This window comes from Mustela nivalis (assembly GCF_964662115.1).
Source record: "Mustela nivalis genome assembly, chromosome: 2".
Lineage (NCBI taxonomy): Eukaryota > Metazoa > Chordata > Mammalia > Carnivora > Mustelidae > Mustela > Mustela nivalis.
In genome coordinates, this window is record NC_139021.1 from 36,458,220 (window position 1) to 36,483,450 (window position 25,231).

Consider the following 25,231-nt stretch of genomic DNA (forward strand, 5'->3'; position numbering starts at 1 on the left):
CTTTTAAATTTTTAAAACTGTGACTCTAACAATAAGGAATGTGCTCTTTGTTTATGACATATATATACATACGCATTATGTAAATGGATATGGAAAGAGTGAAGTGAATGAGAGTTACAGTGTAGTTAATGAAGCTGACAACAGGCTGGACTCACCATAAGAGAGGTAGATACTCAAAACCTATTACTATCCCTTTAGACAAGAGGAAAAGTGATCAGATCTCACTTTAAAATAATTTTATATACAGTGAACTGGAGGATTTTCTATCTGTACAAGCCCAGAAGAAGTAAAATAAACATATCTTACTGTTATATGGTGAGTACAGGTTGGTCATATGTGTTAGATTTAAACTATTACCTGTCACTTCATAATTTCTGAAACATTTTTCCAAGTTTTCAAGTGACAGAAATACTTAGGTCAGAGTGAAACAACTGACCATCAACTGAGTTTTGTCAACAGAGAGGCCTTCAAGCGAGACTGGCAAGCTATGGCCTGGGGGCCAAATGGGGCACACTGCCTATTTTTGTACAGCCTGTAAGCTAAAATGGTTTTTACATTTTTAAATGGTCAAAAAAAAAAAAAAAAAAGAAAGAAAGAAAAATACTATTTCGTGATGTGTGAAAGTTACTGAAATTCAAATTTCATGGTCTATAAATAAAGTTTTATTGGAACACAGCCACATCTTTCATTTCGGCTGCTTTTGTGCAGAGAGGAATAGCTGCGAGAGAGACATGCAGGCCCCAAAAGACCTAAAATATGGAGCACATGGCCCTACCCAGAAAAAGTTTGCCAACCTCTGTCTTGGAGTAATATACAATTTTCTATTTTTTTCACTAAATCTGACTATTTTAATGAGTATGTCCCAGATGCTCCGCTGCTCTTCAAAATTCTTACCTTGTTATATTTTGCATTTTAAAATATCTGCCATTTTTTCTATTAAGTCCCTTTTGGAGTAAAATTTTATTAACTTCTATATCTCTGTCTAGAGCCCATTTTCACCTTGCTAGATGGTTTGATTACTGAAATTAAGTCACTAGTAGTCGAAATTCTGCAATTCTAAAAAACACATCATCTATAAATTGTGCATGTTTTGAGGATAAAAGCACATGTAATTCCTTACATCCAAGGTAGAGGCATTTCTATTTCAAGTTTAACTAGCCAACAGTGCTCTCTATAAGCAAGGAAAGAAAGTCAACTTGAACAGCCTGTACATGCATCCTACTGGCTGATGGAAGTGTCCCTATATTCAGTTTGGCTACATTAAACAAATCCTTCCTTAACCTTATGCTGCACCTACTACCCATATTCTGGGTAAAGATACCATCAACTCACACCTGTTAGTCCTTAGAGTCAACTTCCTACAATATGAAGCACTTCTTTGAAGACCAGTCGCTTGCTGGTTATTCTCACTCAACTGGATCTGAAGTCTACTGAACTGGGATATCTGAGGGCCTCTGGGATGGCATTTATGATTGTGCAGCCGAGTATGTTCAACTGTTCCCTGGGAATTAGTTTTGTTCTTCCTTTGTTTATTTAGGCAAGCAACGGTTGTGGGATATCCAACATTTTAAATGATTCTGCCTCAGACCATGTGTTAGAAACTATAAGGAGAGTTTACAACTTTTTGATTTTAAAATCGGCTTTGGATTTCTGGAATTGGTGTGTCCATGTTTCTTCCCATTCTGTTGAGACTTACTGTTGTTAGCAACCTCCTGTGTGGTTCTAAGATCTGCTGACCTCTTTGAAACCTTTCCAGCTGTCATTGCCACTTTCTTGATCTCTGCAATATAAGCTACATTGTTTAGTGGAGTTAAGTTCTATGACCTCTGGAAATCCTCCCTGAGGTTATGAATTGACTAACACCCAAGGTAGCATAAACATGCAGACACAAATGTTCCTAAAACGCAGCCTGCTGGGCAACGCAGGATATGACGTGGAGTCTGGAAAAAGCAACAGTTTGCTCACTTACAAGGCTATGACTACCTCCAGGTGCAGTCTGAAGCTAAGCGGCTAGGTTTTCTGGGCCTCAGATGTAACCTCTCATTAGAACACATCAGAATTCGCAATTGTGGATGTAAGGAATTCCATGAAGACCCTCTGGGCCCATTAAGACTTCTGGCTTCAGAGGGTCCTAAAACACACTTCCTTCAACTTACAGAGTTTTGTAAAGAGACACCATTTTTTTCTTTCTTAAACAAAGTTGATCTAAGTTTTAGCTTGAAGATTATAATGCTTACAGCTCATTAAAATTTGTATCCAGAGAATGCCGTTGCAAATTGAAAAGGAAAAAGAAAAGTTTAATAGATATCTGTCTTGAGTCCAGTTTGTCATAAAAAGGTTCTTATTATTTTTGGTAATAAAGTTAAGACTTTGCAAGGGATTTACTTGGACTAAGAATTCCACATTAGTCTGGCTTTAAACATGGAGTATCAGACTAGCGATTCTCAGCCTATCTTTTGAAACCTTACAGCTTTGCTATTCTAACAGACAAACCATGTAGCCCAAACCTAAGAGAGCTGGACAATGCCGTAGAAATGACACTCTATTGAGAATCCAAAGATAGGGATTTCAGTCCCAACTTTACCACCATCTCAACCTAACATTTCCATTTGTCTCCTTAGTTATAACACACATACAACACACGTGGATGTGGACCGCACATGGATATTGTGAAAACAAAACTAGTAACAAATACAAAAGGACATTAAAAACCTGCGAAAGACTAAAATATGCAGGTGTCATGCTGGTAGCGGTCAGCCATGCTTCTTTCCTGTTTTTTTCCTTCCCACCCAGATACTGCATCTATAACATGAAGCCTCCTGTTTCTCCACACCTCTGAGCCAGCTGCTCTTAAGATCACCCTTCTCATCCTGGCTCCAGTATCAGGAAATCTTTTTTTTTCAAGATTTTATTTATTTGAGAGAGAGAGAGAGTGCTCGAGTGAAAGAAAGAGTACAAGCAGGGGGAGCAGCAGGCAGAGGGAGAAGCAGACTCACTGCAGAGCAGGTAGCCCGATGTGGAACTTGATCCTAGGACACTGAGATCATGACCTGAGCTGAAGGCAGAGGCTTAACCAACTGAACCATGGGGGAGTCCCCAGTATCTGGGAAACTTGAGGGTCACCAAGGGTCTCTTAAAGAGACTGGGAGGGGAGGTAAGCTTTCTGCACTTTGCTTTCTGTGGGCGGAGGCTGGAGTGTGGGAGGATGTGGGTGTGGGTGCCGTGGCCATGGGCACAGTAGAGGGCTACATGGAGCTGAGCCTTCCCAGAGGTTTCTCCCATCCCTAAAAAATGCAATTACTGTGGAAACTTTTTGAACATCTAAAAGGCTATACGACAAGTATTAACATGGGTTGTCTCTGGATGGTTGCCATTATAGGAGTTCTGGGGGGTTTTTTGTTTGTTTGTTTGTTTGTTTGTTTTTGCTTTAATTTTTTTGCCATATGTCTGTATGTTTTCACTTCTCCAATTAGTAACACAAAAACCCAAAAAGATATTTTGAAACAAACAAACAAGCAAACAAACTGGCTTTTAACTATGTTATAAGGGGCAAACAACTCAACCACTTAAGAACATGGAAATTTCTAGAGAGGGCATGTCATTCACTCTAAAAAGATGAATACAACATTATCTCATCTGAGAAATGTTCCTAACAAGTTTTATTAAAAAAGGATTTATGTGGTTCTAATGTCCTGTCAGGTTTATTAGAATTAAATAAATATTCTTAAATAAGAATGTACTGTGTCTACCTTTCCAAGTTCTATCCTAGCAGTGTGGCAGTATGATGAAAAAGCGAGCAAAAAATCAGAATCTAGCTACTGGGGGCGGGGGAGAAGCAAAAGGGACCCGGAGGGCATAACATATTCTGAAGCTGGTCTATAGACCAGATGGGAAAACTTGTTCTCTAATCTAATGACTTTCTTTTAATCACAAGCAGTAGTTTCCTTATTACCCAGAGTTTTAGAAATACATTATTCTTGAGATGACTTCCTAGGATTTCTTTTACTCATTTAAGACCACATCTTTGTATTTAATTCATCCTCATATTATCCCTGCAGGGCACATCCCTCTAATTATTCCCATCTAAAATGACAGGAAAATGGAATTATACTACTTGGAAAACAGACATCCTTTGGTATGTCTTTTCTCAGTGCCCCCTTGGTCACAGACTGTGAGCTGTCTTTGGAGGGCAAGGACCGTGACTTCCCTGTCTTTGCATGTCCCTGGCCATGTCAGGCAGAGTAGGTATGTAGTAAAAATCTGAACAAATGCCTGAATAATAATAGCCAATGTGTAATGCTTACAGTATCTCAAGCACTATTCTAGTGCCATTATACACAGTAACTGGCTTAGTCCTCAGAACCCTACAAAAATGTGTGTTACCATTATCCGCATTTTATAGATGAGAAAACAGATGCCCAGAGAGCAAAGCAAGGTTACCGAGCCAGGATCAAAGCTTACAAACTTGGGCTCTAGAGTCCAACCGCATCACGGTCACACCGAGCTGCCTTTGCAGCACCTGTGATAACCAGGAGACTGTTCCCTTCCAAGAGAAGCAAGGTTGTGCTGGGCTCCCACCTCAAACCCTTCCTGGGTTTCTGTCAGAGGCAGCTACGCCGTGTGGTTCCTTGGGAAACTTAAAAAGGGAAATAACTGGACACAGGCACACAAATGCAGAATAAATGAATCCCCAACGTTCACAATTGCTGTGTTTGTAAGGCTGTTTCTCAAATACCTGTGGGGATTTGTGGGAGCGCCAGCTGTACTGGTGACTGTGGAGACTCGCCAGCAGAATATTTTCATCAGTATCCACCTGGCCAAACCGCAGTGTCTCCTGTGTGTCATTACAGATCACAAAATGGCTGAAGACCAACTCCTCTACCTCAGGGCATTTGTTCTGAAAGAAAAAGAATATGAAAGCCAACGTGCATCAGATTAATTGCAAGATGTTTGGCAGCTGTCTGCCCAGTGGCGATTGTTACAACACAGAAACACTAAAAGATCTGTTGTCATTAGCTCTGGTATACAAAGTATTCTATACTTCCAGGATAAGCACAAAAAATACCTTAAAAAGAGATCTTAAATGTTCCAAGAATATGTTTTGATTTATACTCCTGCAAAAGAAATCATACGCACAGAAGAGTAAAAGAACAATGAGATCCCTCAAACTTTTAACATTTTAAAATGAATTAACATGCTACAAAGAATGCAGTATGGAGTAGTGCACGTTTCTGAGCAGAGTACTGGAGGCTAGAATTACCATGTTCCTGGCCTTCTACACTCGACAATCAAGACCAATTACCAAAGCCACAGTTTGTACCCTACAGAAAGTAAGGATCATTTAGGTAATACATCCCCAGATCCCTTAAGGGGGAGGGTGGATGTGTGTGTGTGTGTAAATCTGCTCAGGGAGAGATGTAAATAAAACCATAACTTTCCCTCTATTGTTAAGAGGCTGAACAGCTCTGGAATCAGTGTAAGCCAAGTTGCAGTTTTTAAGAAAGATAATGTTCATTGAAAAACAGTTGTTGGTGTCTCTGTCAGCTAAGAGTCATCCATCAGCTCATGTCTTCCATTCATCTGCTGAGGTTGAGCCTCAGCAGATTAGTAATATGTTCCTGTGTTGAGACCTTCCTTCTCCACTTCATGGTGTCTCTGTCTGTTGCTGTTATATCCAGACACCGACAAAGTGATTGAGCATTTCTGTGTTTCCTCTTCTATCCCTCTGGTTAGGTTATGGCTTAAAAACTAATAAACATATCTTTTTAGTAAATGAAAAGAATAGTTGAATAGATGCTCAAGCTGAGAATGCAAGAAAAAAAATCTTAATTAGCCAATCCATTTGCAGACAAGGGGAGGTCACTGGAACTGATACTTCTCTTGTGGCCTCTATTTTGTGGTTGTGGAGCTAAATGTCATAATGCTGCACTAGGTCACTTGCCATTTTCCCAAAGGGAGGGAGAATAAAAGGGGGCATATAACTCACAAGCACAGTGATTTAAGTGATTATGAGGCCTGAGGAGTCTAACGACAAAGTACCTGGAATCCAGCCTGGAACAAGACCCGATCTAGAACCTCATCCAGAACAGGTGTCTTGTGGGGCAGAATCCACTCCTAGTCATGCACAAGGTCCCCTAAGTAAGGTGGACAGTACTTTCTGGCTGCAGTTGATGAAGGGGCCCTGAAACACCTCATTCTTCCAAATACCCTTGGGAACTCACTCTGTCACCCACTGATTCTCACCAATCTCCCTATTCTCAGAGTGGAACCTCGCTTGACAGCCACACTAATCACACACACACACACACACACACACACACACACACACACACAAAGAAAAGAAAAGAAAAAGGAGTCTTGGATTAAGAGAGATCAAAGTAACTAGGAGCAACAATTATCTGTTGTTTACCATACTCTACGCTGTGGCTTTTAATCATGAGCTTGACTCCAGTGGGGTTGAATGTCCTGTCCGCTTCAACCCCTGCCGCATCATGAGCCACTCCCCAGTTGCTTGCTAAACCCCAGCTGCACGAGCTCTTTCCTGTCCCTCCAACACCGCCCTAGCCCCCTTTCAACTCATTCAACACATCAAGCTCCTTCTTGCCTCAGTGCCTTTCCCTTGCATGGACCTGTTTTCCTTCACACTTAACTAACTTGTTTCTACTTAGCATTCACGTTCCTGTTTTCAAGTCATTTTCTCTGGGTAGCCTTCTGGAAGCACCTCCAGATCAGGTCATGTCACTCCAGTTTAGGCTCACTTCACACTCCTACTGTTTCACTTTCCCTCCTGAGACTAAGAAACCATTTGTTTGATTCTCAGTTCACTCTTGTTTCCATCACTAGAGTCTATAGGTACAAGAGGGCAGGAACCGAGTCTGTGTTTTTTTACCAGTTTATGTCCAGTACTCAGCATAATGCCTGACATGTAGGTACTCAGTAAACACTTATGAAGCAAATACATGAGTAAATTTAATTTTTAAAATTATAAGTGAATGCATGTTCACAGTAGAAAAATTAGAAAATATAGGAAGTAGGGATTTTTTTTAAGTCTCTAATTTTGCACACAAATAACTCTTGTTAATATTTTGGTGGATTTTCTTCTAGCAATTTTAATCTCTTCAGAGTATCCTACCTGTTTCTATTCTGGTCTATCCTATCTAATTCTGTCTTATATGTCTTACCTATTTAAAGGTTTATAAACCTTTAATCAAACTGGAGTCCAGTGTATAATTATTTTAAAAACATTTTTCCATTTGTCCTTATATAATCAACATAAACTGCTCTCATAAACTTTTTTCTCTCCTTTAGGCCCAAGAGTGCAAACATGAAGAAAGGGATATGATTCCAAACTTCCAGTTAGATGTACTGAGACTGAAATTCAGTTTTCTTAATGAATTGGGATCAATCTTCTGGTAACACAGAGGTTAAGTTACCAGATGGGGTTTGAGAAGGAAAAAAAAAGCACATATTACTTTCCCTCATCTCCAAAAACTGACCTTTAATAAATGATGAGTGTTTTAGAAAAATGTAAATGAAAGAACACAAGGGGGTTGTTTACATTTTTTTAAAGAATACTCAAAGTCCTCAGAGAACTGTTTCTCTACTGTTCCTTCATCTGTGGAGTTCATTATAACTGTAGTAAGTTTAAGCATTTCTTGGAGTGTCTTAAATTCTGGTGTATTTTTAATAAAACAGTTCGTGCACATTTTATATGACATCATTTAGTCAAAGTCTCAGGATGCTCATTCAGATTTGTAATTAAAAGATGGCTTATCTACATTTAAGATTCATGCTGGAGTGTTGTCCAGGCATTTGCAATTAAACAGAGACAGACATCATTCTGGTGTAAGATAAAGACTCATGAGCAAGACCTTCATTTTTAAATAAAAATCCCCTTTACATGTTATTTTGTCCAAATGTGGGGATATGGCATTGAAACATAAAGCAAGTTGCAAGTGACATTTTGTGTCCTCAATCTGGTCTCACAAAACATTAATCATGTGCCAAAGAGAAAAAAAAAAAAATCACAGCCAGAGAAAGGCTTGATGAAGCCATGATGAAGGCTTCTGTTAATCTTGAGCTTGTGACCTAAAGGTGAAAGGCCAAATTGTTTCATTCTTCAACTGTCTGGTCCATCCACACTGGATACAAATGACTTGTCTCAGATACGAATCCAATAAAAGTATGCAGAGAACTTGAATAACTTATCTTGCTTATTAAATTCATATTTCTCATCGGCAATAATTAGACTGCATATGAGACAACACACCAATAACCTCCAAGCTTGGGAAACTAATCTTCCCCACTAAGGGAATAAACCACATTGAGAACATCTTAGAAACAATGAACTTAATAACCCTCTATAAACCCATTTCAATGTCAAATGTCCTGTAATTTCAAAGTAGTGCATTTTTGTATTTACTTTAGAATGCGTAGGGTTAGATGCCTACCACATTAAAACTTGGTGGCAAGTACCCTTGACATGGGAGGAAACAAGAAAATTACAGCAACAATTACAGAAGTATATCCTCTTGTGGCTCATGTTAACATTGCCAAATCCCTGTATAAATCAGAATCAACTATTCATAGAATGTACCTGTCAGCAATATGCTACGTGACATATGGCTCTACTTAATCAAATATACAATTCCATTTAAAAAAAAAACCCAGAATATTCCTTCAAGGCACTGTGTTAGCCAGTCAGTCATTCACACTCTGATGTGGTTTAAAACATTTAAATATTTATGCACCGTATTTTATTTATATGTATAGCTGTGTCTAAGAGAATATTTTTACCCTGGGAGGAAACTGGTATTTCTGAAGGCCATTTTGCAGTAGTTGTTACACATGAGTCCTCTTAGAATGGCCCTGATATCAAGACAAACATATTCTGGGTCTAAATGCTCTATCAATGACTCTTTTATATTTTCTAGGTTTGTTTTTTATTAAATGCATTGTTCAAAATATGACAAAAAACAGAAATTGGAGCCATGGAGGTTTTTTTCACATCACTATTCGAACCAGCTGCAAAGATTTAGATCACACTAGCTCTTATTTTACGCATGTCCTCTGCAACAAGAAAACCATGGAATGCCCTTAAAAAAGAATTTTAAAATAAAAAACAGATGTGTTATCTTCTTTCCCTTTGCTATTGTAGTGCCATGTTAGGTAATTAATTCCTTAGTCTTATATAGGTCTTCATGCATATAAAGAAAAGAGTTTATTCCCATAAAAATTCTTAAGTTAGAGAACTCCAAGTCCCCCCAGCACACCCCCACCCAGGCCTGTCTCCACATGAGGTCAGCGAAGGACAGGAGAGCATTTCCCCTGGGGGGCCAGCTCTGCTCGAATGTAGGTAGCACATACGGAAGTTGGGGGTAGGGGGTAAGTGTCCCAGCTTTAAGAGCAACACAAACTTGATGGAAATACAATATTATACCAAAAATCAGTATGGAAGTGGAAATGATTTGTTCTTAAATTACAGTATTATCCAAACGTTCTGTGAAATTATTTTCATGCCTGTGGCATGGACAGGTTCCTCATCTTAAACACACCATGCAGCACAGACTTACACTTCATCCCCTTGTTTGATATGGCTAATTTCTGGCAAGAGATGAAAGGAAGAAAATAATCAATTGAGAGTCTTTAACTGATTAAAAAATGGCAGAATGATAGTAAGGGGAAAGACTTAGACTCGGTGGGCTTGCATGTTTTTTCTCGCTTTTTCCCTTTGAAAAGATGAAATGTTTACTATCGGCGAGGCTCACACAGGTTCTTCATTTCTGCAATGGATGCTTAGACGACTTGATACATAACTAAGTTGAAGCTTTGGCAAAGGAAAGCCATAATACTTGGAAAAAATTCCTGGGAATATGTTCCTTTCCACACAGATGTGGTACATTAGTCACAAAAATGTGGGCATGGTCTCCTATGCATGTGTAGAGAACCCATATTCTCCAAAGCTTTTAAAAATAACATGCATCACTTTGCTAAACAGAGAAAACCCCAAATATTATGGTGCCCATCAAATTCTTCATTCTCTCACATTTTGGTGGGTGCTTCGCTTACTATTAGAAGTGATAACATAAAGCGTCTAGTGAAAGATCACACACAGACAAACTGTAAGCTGTTCTAGGATGTGCGTACCTGTTGCCAAGCTTGTACTGCAGTGTTTAGAGAATGAACCATGTATTGCCCAAAGCTGACGAAGACAGAGTCCACTACGATGGAGCAGTCAAGCAGCTTCTCCCCCGCGTCGCGGGAAACAGCCATCTGCCCGAAGATGCCGAAGGGTTTCACCACGCTTTGCATTGTGACGTTTCTGCACTCGAGAAGTTTACAGTCCGCCTGAGCTGAGAACCGGATCTCCTGACAGACAGGACTGTTGTTCCACTGCCGGAGATATAGGTGTGGTTCTTTGAAGGAAATAATCATGTATTCTAGTTCAGATGGCACATTTTTATCAGAAATAAATGGGTGTAGGTACCGCGGTGGAGCTGTTGAAAAAATAACCAGGAGAAACAGCAGTTGGGATGAGACAATATTTTATGGAAAGAAAGACATGACGTTTAAGCTATTAACTTTTTAAAGCTTACCGGTTTTGTGATTTGCAGTTTAATAAAATGCAAACACTCTCTTGAAGGCATTTGATCTCTTGAATTACCATTTGATATTTGCCAACAAAATGGTTTTTGTTCAATTGGTATGCCTCAAACATATATTATCTAAAGTTCACATTCAGTTTCACAGACAAAAATTTGATCACGGTAAGACGACAGATACAATGAAGAGGAGGCAACTATTGAAGGAGAGTTTTATGAAATGCTCTGTATCTACCAACCAAATCTCAAAAACAAAAACATGACTCGAGAGTTAGAAAAAGCAGGTTAAATTCCATTTTTTGCTGAAAAGGCAAGATGCTTAACAGCAGCTGTGTTTAGTTTTAATCTGATTTTTTAAATCTGATTTTTTTCCTTTTTCCATTACATGTCGGGTTGAAAACCTAAATCAAAATGTACTAACTAGGAAACATTTGGTATAGAGTTAGGAGTAATTATTCACGTAAGACTGGCAAATTTATAAAAGACCACTTTTGGTGGTGGCAAAATTTAATAAGACTCCACCTCATCAGCTTGTTATAAAATGACAGTTCTTTACATTTCTGGAGATTTTGCCCATCCCTTGTAGAATGTATTCATGCTTTTGAAATCAGGTAATATCGAATACTTTTGGAATCTCTCCATCATTAATGTAGTAGCTCAGGACACAGAACAGAAACAGATGTATTTCTTTTAAAAAGATCCCAATTGGAAAAACAGTAAAACCTGCAATTTTTGTAACTTCCTTGAAAATTCTTATTAGGAAGCATGCAAAATCATGTCAGTTCAATACTACTGGTAATTTATATAATAGGTCCATATGGTGGTTCAAAAGTAAGGGGTACATCTGTTAGATGAAGTCAACTTCAGAATAATTTTGCCAGTGCTCACTGTTGGGGGAAATGAATGCCTCTTCCAAAAATTTCCACCACCACATGGGCGGTAGTCAGTGGGGAAAGAGCTTTGGGTGGTGGAGTGATTAGCAATCACAGCACTTCGAAACATCACTAATACTGTAATACACAGGATGAAAACCCTTCCATGTCTTTTCACTTCATGAAAAGAAAATAAATTATCTGGGTAAAAATCAATGAACTGTGTCTCAGAGAACACTCAAGAAAAACAGTAAATATTAAGTGGGTGTTATTCAGATGCTAAAGAGAAGAGTACCTGTGCCTAGTTGATCAAGGTGATGACAAAGATGGAACTCCAGGTGAGCAAACTGGAAGGAAATGCAAAGAGATGGGACAAACCATGGGGTAAAACAGGAGTCGACTCTGGTACAGGCAGCCAGGGCTGTTGGAGTTACCAGTTGGTCACAAGTGCTTTGAGAACCAGATTCACTTGCAGAGCTATGGGAAATAAGTAATAAAAGAAAATCAATGACCTAGATTTCCCAATACCATATAAGTGAAATGTCTTTCTATAAGTGTTTTTTTTTTTTTAAAGATTTTATTTATTTGTTTGATAGAGATCACAAGTAGTCAGAGAGGCAGGCAGAGAGAGAGGAGGAAGCAGGCTCTCCACTGAGCAGAGAGCCCGATGCAGGGCTCGATCCCAGAACCCCGAGACCATGACCTGAGCCGAAGGCAGAGGCTTTAACCCGCTGAGCCACCCAGGTACCCCTCTATAAGGGTTTTTAAAGCTAGCACCCATAATCCTATAGTTAATATATTATCATGAAATTTTATGAAATTTACTCACATAAACTAGTTGTTTTTAAAAATTAAGTTCAAGTTGATTATTGTCTATAAGTTAGCAGCAGAAAAATTTCAAAGGATTCTTCAAACCCCAGGTCATGCTGACCTACCTCCAACCCAATTTTCTTCCATCCGCATCTCATGCAATTTACAGACAACTTGTTTTTCTATTAGTTCAAGACCAACACAATTTGGAGTATGACTCTGCTGTTCAAAAACTCAATACTTCCAGCATCACCATAAATGTTTCACTTTGTTTTACTTCTCCAGATTGTCCATATCCAGAGGGCCATGAGTTAGTCACTCCTCTTTATTGAACACCCAGTAAGTGCTGTAATAGGTGCCATAAAAGTTAGGACCACCAAGGTCCCATGGACAGTTACACTCAGTTACACTGCATGGGCCCTCTATTCACTTGCCCATCTGCCTACTGCCATTTGAAATAAGTAAAATCTCATTAAAAGGAATAATGAAGGCATCTGTAGGAAGGAAGAAGTTTGTACATGGCAGCTGCTGATGTGCACGGGAGACATGCTGCCTAGCTGCCGGGCCTCAGTGCTAGCAGACGCATGGGACCTGGGGAGTGGGATGGCATGAGGGGGTGTTATGGTGACGGTGGGTCACTGAATAGCTGCTGCCCCATTCTCTCATCGTCCTCTGCCCTCTTCTTTCCAAATCTGAAATTTGTTCTAGAGCTATGGGAGCCTGGCATCCAAGTCCATGAGGAGCCTAGAAAGAAACATCGTGATTTACAGTATCCTTGGGAGCACTATGACAGGAAAAACTAAGGAAATAAATCCTTGGTCTTATATCACCATCTAACTGGTGATATAAAATATGTAGACCTTTAGAAACCTCATCAAACAGAACCACCACCCAGGTACAGAAAGGTTGGTGGTGCTGCCAGAGTTGAAACCCAAGAGGAATACAGGACGGGGTGAGGTGCATTGCGTGGGATTCTCAGAGCATGAATCTTCAGCTAAGTTTTGAAAGAGGTTGTGAAAAGCCTGGTGAAAATGAAAGCTAGGAGCATTCCAACACATTTACTGAGCCTTTAATTTTAAGAAATTTATAGTTATATGGTGGTATTTACAGCAATGTTAGTAAATCTCCAGTACCTACAAAGAAAATAAAAACCTCTGGGGCAATTTGTTACTGATTCAATGCTATGAGCAAGGAATGCACCTAAGTATACTCTAAAGCTTCTATAAATGGGCATACTAATTTAAACAGCCTTCCAGAAATTTATCTGTGCAGTGACAAATAACAGATTTCATTGACTGGGTAAAATTAAAACTTGTATTTATTCAGAAAGAGCAAAGTGTATTAGGTGTACATGTGTTTTACACATTTGAACTACTTTCATAAGTTGTTAGAAATAGGGTACCATGTTAGTCAAAATATTATTAAAAATCCAGGCGAGAGTTCTATGAGATCAGTTTTAAAACAGTGAGTACACAATTTGAGGTGTTTAACTGAAGCATTTTTCTTGCCAACTACAATTTTTGACACTCCTGAGATTTTCTGAGATTTATTTTTCTATCTTGAGAGTAGCAGATAGTATAACATATATTGAAAAAGGCTGCTAAAACAGGAGTATGTGCTACATTATTTATTCATAACAAATTGATAAATTCTTTAGTTCTTCCTATATTAAATATACACATAAATTTTAAAAAATAGATATTTTAGGGCTTATACAGTAACTCCTAAAATACTCAAGTAGTTAGCAATACTCTTTCAATCTTAAAATCCTAACTAAAATGGTTGTTGAGTTAAACTATATATGAAAAATTCAGACCTACCAAAAATTACATTCCTATCAAAATTAAAATTTCTTAATCACAAAATTAATATGGTATATACAACCTGAATATACGTTAAATGTATTTTGAATTCAGTAAATTAGTTTTTTTGATATGCAATTTGATCATTATTATGTATTATAAAGGCAGCATACACACACACACACACATATATTTATATATATTTATATATATGTCTACCTCTTACAACAGGACTAAAGTGATGTAAATGTCATCATAGCTCTCATCATCATAGAGCTAACCAGTCATGTATAGGAGAGAGATGACCCTGTTAGGGATACTTAGAGCAGCTATGCTGACATAATTTCCTTAATTGGGTACAATGAACCCTGATCCAGATGTCAAAAGGAAAAATATAATTTATGAGATGTGTAACCAGCAGAAATAGAGAAGAAAGTAAAAGTGTTGACTCCTTGGGGCAGCACCTCTCAAACATTAATACACAGAACTCAAGATTCAGGGGTTAGTTGAACTATCTTTAAGATCCTAATGGAAACTCAAATTCTTAGGATAGTGGAAATATTCTAAAATGTGGAAAATATGGCAGGAATTTTACACAGTCATATCCTCATTTTAACCAAAATGTTACTTATCAGCTGTCCTATAGAGGGATGACCTACAGAAGGGTACCAACTCTTTTTTAAACAAGGAGTATCTTAGTAAGTCTATGTTTTGACTTTTTTTTTCTTTTCTTTCTTTTTTTTTTTTAATTTTTTATTTTTTATAAACATATATTTTTATCCCCAGGGGTACAGGTCTGTGAATCACCAGGTTTACACACTTCACAGCACTCACCCAAGCACATACCCTCCCCAATGTCCATAATCCCACCCCCTTCTCCCAAGCCCCCTCCCCCCAGCAACCCTCAGTTTGTTTTGTGAGATTAACTTTTAATAGGCATTCCTGGGACCAAGGCATGGTCCTTGAAGATTCGTCCCTGGTGCCATTCTGGGGCAAACCCTTATGGCGGTGCCGGAACCCAAAAATCTGCCTTAATGGATGAAGGCTTGAGCTTTTCCCTGGACCCCTTTGTAGTAAGAAGGGTTTTATAATATAGTAAAATACAGCAGAGAGATTAAGCAGAGAATAACTGGGTGAAAGAACCTAGAGAAGATACTTGCACTTCTATCTTTTATATCATAACCTTCACCAAATTGTATCAGCACCTGGATAAATCTCATTTTTTCACCTGTAAAATGAGTACAGTAATTGAATGACTCTGAGTATTAAAGGAGATGCTGCCTATGAACTGTTCAGCATATTATCTAACACCCATTAGCAGAAAAACATGCCATCCTGCTTTTTTTGGCTGGTAAGCAGAGTACCATCCTGGTCATGTAGTTCACAACACGTTAATTGTGGGTGATGCCTTTAGTTCCCAAGACAGGTCTTGTAACATCACACTGACATTCATGTAATTGTGGCATGGTCTCTCAATACTGGTTCACCAAACTTCCTCCTGCCTACTGCCAAAACACTGCTCTATCCGTCCTGGGAGAGAGCTGCATGGTTAAGAAGATGGAAGGATGTGAGTCTCTTGCACCAAGTTCTCTCTTGTCATTAGAATCATCATTTTTTTTTTTTTAAGATTTTATTTATTTGACAGAGAGAGGGAACACAAGCAGAGGGAGTGGGAGAGGGTGAAGCAGGCTTCCTTTCTAGCAGAGAGCCTGATGTGGGCCTCAATCCCAGGACCCTGGGATCATGAGCTGAAGGCAGACGCTTAATGACTGAGCCACCCAGGTGCCCTAGAATCATCATTTTTAAAATGCTTTAAACCAAACTAAAAAATTCACTTTTACTGTATTCTAGGACACATATAAAACGGTGGAGGGGGGAGGTAAGTCTACTAAAAATATGATACCCACTGACATTGTAAAAATTGTCATGAACTATATAGATAACATAAATTTACTGTTTTGCCCAAGTGCAATTCAGTGGCATTTAGGACATCTGCTCTGGTGGACAAATCAGTGCTCCATCTCCAGAGGTTTTTCATCTTCCTGCACTCAAACTCTATATCCTTAAACCAGAACTCCTCCTTCCCCTCTTTCCCATCCCCTGATGAACACACTGTTCTACTCTGTCTCTAAAAATTTGCTACTCTTGGTATCTCACACAAGTAGAATTATACATATTGTCCTTTTAACACCAATATTTTTTATTTCATTAAAAAAATTCTGGCTACAACCTGCTAAATTGATTTCATGACCCACTAACTGGTTGTAATCCATGGCTTAAAAAAATGCAACAGGTTTAAATAGGCCCTCAGGTAAAGGACTCCTTTGTATCTGACTTTAAAAAGAGAGAATCTTCCATAGCACACAGACTAAATACCATGACACAGAGACTTGTGAGTCATTTTTATATCACCAGCCTAAAATTTTAGGTGAGCCCCGAGGAAAACTGATTACTTTGGGGAATGTGTACAGGGAAAAGGGTTAGCTGGCAGAAGACCAACTCCTGGTGTTACATGGAATTCAATCATCGACTAAAAGGAAGTAGTAAAAGGCTTCAAAAAGACACTTGGGGAAAAATACAAGCATCCCTTCTACCCAAGGTAGAAAAGGCAAAACTCTCGTTTAGCTCGGGGTAAAGAATATTCTGGTTTACACCTGAATGGTTTATGAACGTCAAAAGGTTCTTTTAAAACAGTACTCAACAAATTTAAGTTCATTAAAAGTAGACATCCAAGCAGCCAAATGGAAGGAAAGAGTATCTGGAAGCCACAGTCATCTTCTGGTAGGAGAAAGTTCAACTGGTGGAGAGAAGAGAAACACTCCAGGACTTGATCATCACGTGCTCTTCGTCTAATTCCTCCACTGTCTGTCTATGCAAGAATCAAGGCTATGAAAAATGAAAAGCATCTCCTCTTTGGGAAAAAAAAAAGCTGTTGACCACTATCTCGAAGATTGCCTAATATGAATAGACGGGGGCTGCTTTTACAAGATGTTTAGGGAGAAGGAGGAAATACTTAGTTGTGGCACATCTAAAAATGCAAGTACACCAAAAAACTCCCCAGAGTTTCCATTTTCATGGTGCAAAGAAAGAGGGCCCTTCTTCCATTAACCAGCATGTTGGGGGTAGGCATAGACAGTCCTTTTAAGTCATCTGCTTTCATACGTTCTCATGTTGGGAGAAATGATCATGCAACACGCACAACAAACCACCAAGGACTTGGTGAAGGTGAACACAGTTGACCATTATCAGCTGGTAATGAAGTTAACTGAACCTATATATCAAGATTGGCAGTTATTATCATGTTACAGATAGTTGCCTATAATTTGTAGGACTTTACAAAGTCACAGACTCCTAGGATTAGTCATTTGGCATGAGAGTAAGGCAGGCGGGGTCGGGGGGGTGGTTGGGGTGAGGATGCAGAGACCAAAACAAATTAGATGTTTGTTCTGGTACATCAGAAGACATCAAATTGATTCTAAACCCAGGGAACCTAGCAGAGGAGCCCAAAACCTGAGAGCTGGGCCCACCATTCTGTTTGCCTTTTCCTCTTGTAGGACCAGTTACTGAGTAAGAAATTATATATCCCAAATAGAGTGTGTAGTTGCCGGCTACCTTCTGTTTGTTCACTGGATCCACACTTTCTACCCTTCCCCATCCTCTTCTCTGCCAACCAACTGTCTCAACAAGCTGCTTTGTCCTTTGTCTTATTCTCTGGTTCAGCCAGCAGGAGGTGCCGATAGGAGATCAGAAAGCGAGAGGAGATGGAGGGAGGGTATGTATTCCCCAGGCTCCTTCAGGACCAAGAGCGGGATGGTTCCCCAGGATTCTTAGCCCCAGGGTACTGCACTGTCCCTTAATCCCGCCCACACTTTTGTAAATAGTCCTTTCATTAAACTTGCCACAATCTTCAAGTTCTAGTGTGCCTTCTGTTTCTTGTCAGCACCTAACTGATAAAGGGGGTTTATTTAGGCTTACTCAATGGGCAAATACACACATGATTAGATTAAAGATAAATAGCTGAAATGGATTATCTTGATCTGGGCTGAAAGGTTGTATCTTTTGCTTCCGTCCAGTGTGCTGCAAATAGGACAAGTCTCCTAAAAAGTCAATACTGTGGTGGAAACTAAGCTTGAAGTTACTCTACTTCAAATGCTGCCTTCAAAAAAAAAACACAATCATTGCCAATCATTCCTCTTCATATGAGCAAGCAAACCACTGCTTAAAGATGGTGGAATGTACTTATTACAAATACAGAGGCACTGAATTAAAGATAATCTACCTCTAGGGGAAAAACAGACTAAGGTTTAAGAGACTGGCTCTTTTGTCTCCAGTCCTTTTTATTTATTTATTTTTTAAGATTTTATTTATTTATTTGACAGACAGAGATCACAAGTAGGCAGAGAGGCAAGCAGAGAGAGAGGGGGAAGCAGGCTCCCACCGAGAAGAGAGCCCGAAAGAGGACTCAAATCCAGGACCCTGAGATCATTATCCGAGCCGAAGGCGAGGCCCAACCCACTGGGCCACCCAGGCGTCCCTCCAGTCCTTTTTTAATAAAGGTTAACTGCCCACCCTTTGGACTTAAGCGCCTAATCATTCCTTAGGACCTCAGCTTAGAAATTTGTTTCTCAAAGTCAAATACCTAGTTGGTAATGGAGCCAGGACTTAAATCCAGGTCCTCTAATTTGCAATTCTCCATTAAATAGTGCTTCCATTTACTTACATATAGTGATGCCATTACCACGGCATTGCCCTACACTGTTGCAGCTTTATGCCAATTATGGGCAAGATGCTCTTTGCTTTTTCTTCCTCTTTTTTCTTCTTAAGATTAAGCTTCATAAAACTTGCTTTTATGAACTTTCTTCCTGGAACGTACAACAGTCTGATGCATGTCCTTTTCAAACCACTGAGAATATTACTTATAAGATAATCTCTAATCATAAAGGGTCAGGTTTTTGTCTAGTTCTAAATTCCTCACGACAGAATGTACTGGAGCTAACTGAAACAGTTTTCTTTCTGCATACAATGCTAACATATTATTGAAGCTGTGATGTTTACTTTCTAGAAACTGGATGAAATTTATTTACTATCCCTTTTGCAAAATGTCTTAATAGGGTCTTACGAAGTTGACTTTTAAACTAGCTCTTTAAATTTAATTTCATTAATATCAAATTCTATCTGAAAAATGGTTAATGTCAAACAAAGCAAGATCAATTGTGAAATATTAGGTAACTTGAAAAATCCCAGGTGAGGACAAAAGATCTATGATTACAATGTCAAAAAGCTTGGTGAAAAATTGCCTGAATTTGATTGTCTGCATAAATTTCCATTCCCTAAAGGTTCCACATTTCTGTAGTGCTAAGCTTACCACAAAAGTAATTTTTATGAATGTTTCAGATTCAGAGGAATTAACCTTGTCGAAAATGCTTCTTCCAGTGCTGAAAATGCATTCTTTCATAATTAGAATCAAGAAATGATTTCTAACTTGATACTATTAATGAAACTCAGATTAAAAACATTTTTCTTACTTACAACTCTATTTTCTGAGATTTCTTGGTTTCTGACTAGGTAAACTGTGCTTGGAATAGGCAGTCTTCCTATGCATTTGCTAACTTCTTGCAGGAAGGGTATTCTTTTCATTACTGAATTCCACATACAGGTGAAATTAAGATCCCACACCTCTACTATATTTTTACTACTTATTATCAATAGGTAATATAAAAGGAAAGCAATTATTCTTAAAGAGCCCACATGACCTAGAAATAGAACATATAAAGTATAAAGACACACTATTATTATTAATCACACAGAATAATAACTGGAAAAGACAATGAAGCTACTGCTAAAATGTTAATAGAAGTTATCAGTGTGATGTGATCATGGGTGATGGCATTCTCTTTATTTCCTACTCTTCAATGAACAGATAGTATTATTAACAAAAACAAAGAGAGACAGCATTCACAACTCTTTATAATATAAAGAAGGAATCAGAACACTAAATGATGTGCTATGATTATAACCTTGTAAAGGCATACACTCATGGGCAAAAATAAAGATAACACAGAAAAGAGAAAACAGCTGATTTGTGGGATGTTACGAAGGATGGGTGTTTTTTTCTCTTTGTTAGTGCCAGACTATTGTTTGGGGGAGAGAAAAGAATGGATTATATAAGAGGAGTAAGATAATGCTAAAGCCAGTTCATCAGGAGAACTGGAACAGGACGTTGAGAGTGACAGACAGCAAGACAGGCCTGAGCCCATGGTACACGCATTATCATATGACCCAAGAAAACTATCCCACAGACTCGGATTTAGTATCTTTTTCTTGTCTTTTGTGGGACAGAAAGGCTTGACTAATAGGGACATGTAAATGAGAAGATGGGCTGAAGAACAGGTTACCAAAGCCAATTTTTTTCCTACTCTAAGTTAGTACACATATCAAGCAGACAAACATAGAAAACAGACAGTCTGGCCCTCTTTTGCCACTAATCAGATATCCTGTAGGAGATGTGGGACAGGAAGCTGTGGGGACATGATACAGAACACATGATGAAGTCTACAGTTCTAAGATTCTTTTTTTTTTTTTAATTTATTTATTTGACAGACAGAGATCACAAGTAGGCAGAGAAGCAGGCAGAGAGAGAGAGAAGGAAGCAGGCTCCCTGCTGAGCAGAGAGCCTGATGCGGAGCTCGATCCCAGGACCCTGGGATCATGACCTGAGCCAAAGGCAGAGGCTTTAACCTATTGAACCACCCAGGCGTGCCCCCCTCTTTTTAAAAAAAATTATTTCAGTTCTAAGATTCTTTATGGCCAAATACAATGTAGAGCTACCTAGAAAGCCTTTGATAGAAGTCATTTTGGTTAGCCAAGTTTTTTTTTTTAAATGTCTAGAGGTATTTTAAAGTTTTTTTTTTTTCTTAAAACCACTTAAGATGGGTGTCTGGGTGGCCCAATCAGTTAAGTATCTGCCTTTGGCTCAGGTCAAGATCCCAGGGTCCTGGGATGGGGTCAGGCAACAGGCTCCCCACTCACTGGGGAGTCTGCTTCTCCTCCCCCACTTCCCACCCCAGCTGTGCACACACTCTCTCTCTCTCCCCTCCTCAAATGAATAAAATCTTTAAGAAAAAAATTAAGCCACTTAAGAAATATTTCCAAAATTTACCTTTTTAGAAGGAGACAATACGATTATTTAACCTTTCTCTTAATGTCCCAGGGTTATCATTAACACATATTATTTACTGCATCATTAAGAGTCTGTTAAAGAATTAATGGTTCTTTTCTTTACACTTTTTTGCTCATGATGGCTCTTCTTTTTTTCCTTCTGGTAGTTTGTTTTTTGAACTTTTTGTTTTTATACTGAAGGAACAGGTTCTTATCAGGAGGGCTCACAGAGCTATATTATGCATATAACACAGGATTTTTAGTATGCAGACTTTGCTATGTCAGCTTCTGTCTTCTGTCCTAGTTCTCATCTGTGGTTTGTACAGATGCAGCTGCTAGCCAGCTAAGATACGACTAAGCAAGGGGTCACTAGATATGAGGAATTAATGACTGTTTCCCAGCATAATGTCACTATTTCATTTTTTTGCCAACTTACCTTTGGTCATCAGCACCATTTTGACTGCTGTTCAGGACAATTCTCCAAAGATCCGAGGATACCAGTTTCTTTTGGTCACTCACAAGATTGATATCTGGCAACTGTAGCTCACAAACTTTGCTTTCAGACAGACTAAATTCTTGAAATGCAACAAAAACCTTCTGGAGTTCATCCCAGTATTCCAAACTACAAGGAATCTATATTAAAATAAAGATTTTAGAAGTTGCAAATACAAACTATGATACAGTTCTATATTTGTTGAAATGCAAATTAAATCATCCAAGTTATAATAAGACTTTTAGAAAAGGATGCCTATAAAAGACAGTAGTTCAAAATTTCTTTCATAGTTGTATTTACCCTGTTTACCTACTTTATTTTAAAAGACCCATTCAAGAATATATGAAAAAAGCCAAGAAAGTTTTTAAATAAAAGAGAAAAAAATGAGGAACAAATACCTACCAGGTGTTAAGTTTGTTATAAGGCTATAGCAGTTAAAAGATAAGGTTTGAGTAATGGCCTACAAATAGAAGAAACAGAACACAAAATAGTATAAGATATAAGTACTGATAAATTTTAGTATGAAAGGAAGATACCATTTCCAACAAGTAGGGAAAGACAAGAAATGAAGCTACAAAAACTGTCCAGCCATTTGGTAAAACCAAAGTGGGTCCCTACATCATTCCTACATGAAAGTAGATTCCCAAAGAATAAAAATATTAAAGGCCAAAACTGAAAGCAGAGGAGGAAAAAAATTGGTTAATACATTGATAATAGGGCAGTTTTTTTATAAGTATCGCATGAAACCCATCAACCTCACAAACCACAGTGGATAAAATCAAATTTTTTTTAAAAAAAGCAAACTGGGTAAGATAGGTGATATTCTATGATAGTTCCAGGAGTAACTGTTGTGGTAGCAGAGAGATCTTACAAATCAATGACAAAATGATAAATAAGCATGTAGAAAAAAATTTAAAAAGGAAGTATGTTGGAAAAGGCAATTAGCGATGGGCCCTGAACTTCCCTGCATGTCATTGCTAGGTATGACTAGGATGCAAGGCCCTGAAAGCTGTTAACTGGGGCTAGTTCTTAGGTTGTGTTTCCAGAGAAGAACCCTGAGGCATGTGGGAAAGTCTCTCTGCAGGACAAAAAGAAGACTCACTCTAAAGGAGTAGATTTGACAAGCTCCGTGTTCCTTGGCTGTCCCACATACCCACTGCACGCCTACCATCCCCGAGGGCCCTTCTGCATTGCCCTTGTGGGACCTGCGGGCAAGAGGAACCAGTACAAACATAATGCTCATGTTACTTGTTGTGCGAGGAGTAATAATGTTCTTTGTTTTTGACCCATGAGTCTTACATCTTCTGCCAGTCGCCAGGGAACACTAACAGGCTGATTTATTAGCTGGTATATGGTAAAATCGCAGACTCTGACACTAATTAGTTCACAGCAAAAGAAAAGTAATCAGCCAGTAAGCCTGAAAAGATACTCAACTTCACTAATACGTAAATTCAAATTCAAATTCACAACATAGTGTTTTTTATTTGTTACTCTGGCAGTTTTTTTTTTTAATTTTTTATTTTTTATAAACATATATTTTTATCCCCAGGGGTACAGGTCTGTGAATCACCAGGTTTACACACTTCACAGCACTCACCAAAGCACATACCCTCCCCAATGTCCATAATCCCACCCCCTTCTCCCAAACCCCCTCCCCCCAGCAACCCTCAGTTTGTTTTGTGAGATTAAGAGTCACTTATGGTTTGTCTCCCTCCCAATCCCATCTTGTTTCATTTCTCTTCAGATCTCATAAATCTTTCGCCTTTTACTCTGGCAGTTTTAAAAGACGAAGAGCTCCAATGTCTGCATGGGTAAGGAAATAAGCATTTCCATCCAGCATTTTTGAAGGGCAATTTGGTAATATCACTTAAATGCTTGGAAGTATATGTCTAAGAATTTGTTTACAGAGATTCCAATACAAGTGTGAATTTAGTTCAGCACTGGCTGTATTAGTAAGAAATTAGAAATGACTCAGATATCCATTAATAGGGGATTAGTTAAATATCACATGAAGATCTATAAATGGATTACTATACAACCACTAAAATGAATAAGGAATATCTATATACACTAACACAAAAGACATCCAAGGTACATTACTAATTTAAAAAAAAAAGCTTTAAAAGAGAACATGTGGGTTATTCCCATTTGTCTTTGGGGGAAAAAAAAAAAAAAAAGGACTGTCCTCAGGTACGTCTTTTCTTTTGGAAACATTCCCTAATTACCATCCTCAGAGCTGATTGCTGCCTCTTTTGTGTCACTACTATTTCTAATACACTCTTTTATCATAAAACTCATCACACTTTGTAATTCCCTATTTCCATGTTTGTCTCCTTTAGTCAACTCTGAGATCCTTGTACAAAATGACACATTATGTAAAAAAATTTTTCTTAGCATCCAACAGTTTTTGGACATACTAGGATCTTAACAGAAGCTTCCCAAATGAATAGATTTCTCCTTTTTTCCCCTAAATAATGATTCCTAATCTTTCAATGGGAATAAATGTTACCTCTCCACCCATAACAGTTTCTTTTCTTTAGAGGGACTTGAGCATCGGTGTGTGGAGAGATGCTTACTGGGAAAAAGGGGGAACAAAATGGATATGAGTAAGAGACAGGGGGATGCAACAGAAGCGTGTGTTCTCTTTAGTGATGAGGACAAGTAACACATTCATAGTAATCCACTTTACCCACCATTTCTTGAAATTCTCTCTCCCTTCATGATTTCCGTGACCTACATTTTTCTAACTTTCCCTTCTCTGGGTTTTTGTTCCTATATTCTCTCTCAGCCTAAAATACCTGCATACCCCTTCATTTCTTATTGTCTCATATTTAAATCCTTCCCATCTATCAAGGTCCAAATGAAATATCACCTTATTTCGAGCCTTTTCACCTCCCCAGATGGAGAAATGCTCTCTTTTTTTTTCCTGAACTCTAATAGTTTTTTAAAAGGGAGTCTGTTTCATAGCTCTTATGTCTGTATACCTCATGTTATAGTTATTTCTATACATGACATCTTCCCTGGTAGGCACATTCTTTGAGGGAATGATTTCCATTTGGCTGAGCTTTGGATTTTCATAGCACCTGGCAAAGTGTATACAGTGAATGTTCAAGAAAAAAAAAAAGTTGCTGAATGAATAATTCATGAATGAATGAATGAATGAAGGAATATACACAAACTGGGTGATTCAGTCCTTCTCTGGCACATTAAAAATTCTCCACAAAGAAGTAGAGAAGATGAAGGCATGAACTTTGGAGTCAAACCTAACAGGATTCAATTCCTAGCTCCTAGCTATGACTTCTTGGGCAAATCCATTTCTTCAACATCACTTTCTTTATTTCTAAAAAGGAAAGAGTAACAGAACTATCTCAGGAATTGTGAGAATCCAAAGAGACAAAGCATCTCATATAATACCACAAAGTAAAAGCTTAAGAAGTGTTAGCCATGAATTACTTATCCTTCTGAAACGTGGGCATCTTTACCAGGAGCTGTGAG

General features: G+C 38.5%; 1 protein-coding gene across 1 annotated transcript in view; it reads right to left on the reverse strand.

The window, feature by feature from the left end:
• VPS13B (vacuolar protein sorting 13 homolog B) overlaps positions 1–25,231 on the reverse strand; it is a 714,200-nt gene that overhangs the window by 81,843 nt on the left and 607,126 nt on the right. Inside the window, exons 35-38 of the mRNA XM_082719962.1 lie at positions 21,680–21,876; positions 11,769–11,950; positions 10,147–10,496; positions 4,736–4,897 (exon numbers count right to left, since the gene is read on the reverse strand). Coding sequence (XP_082576088.1) covers positions 4,736–4,897; positions 10,147–10,496; positions 11,769–11,950; positions 21,680–21,876 — 891 coding nt within the window. The remainder of the gene's footprint in view (positions 1–4,735; positions 4,898–10,146; positions 10,497–11,768; positions 11,951–21,679; positions 21,877–25,231) is intronic.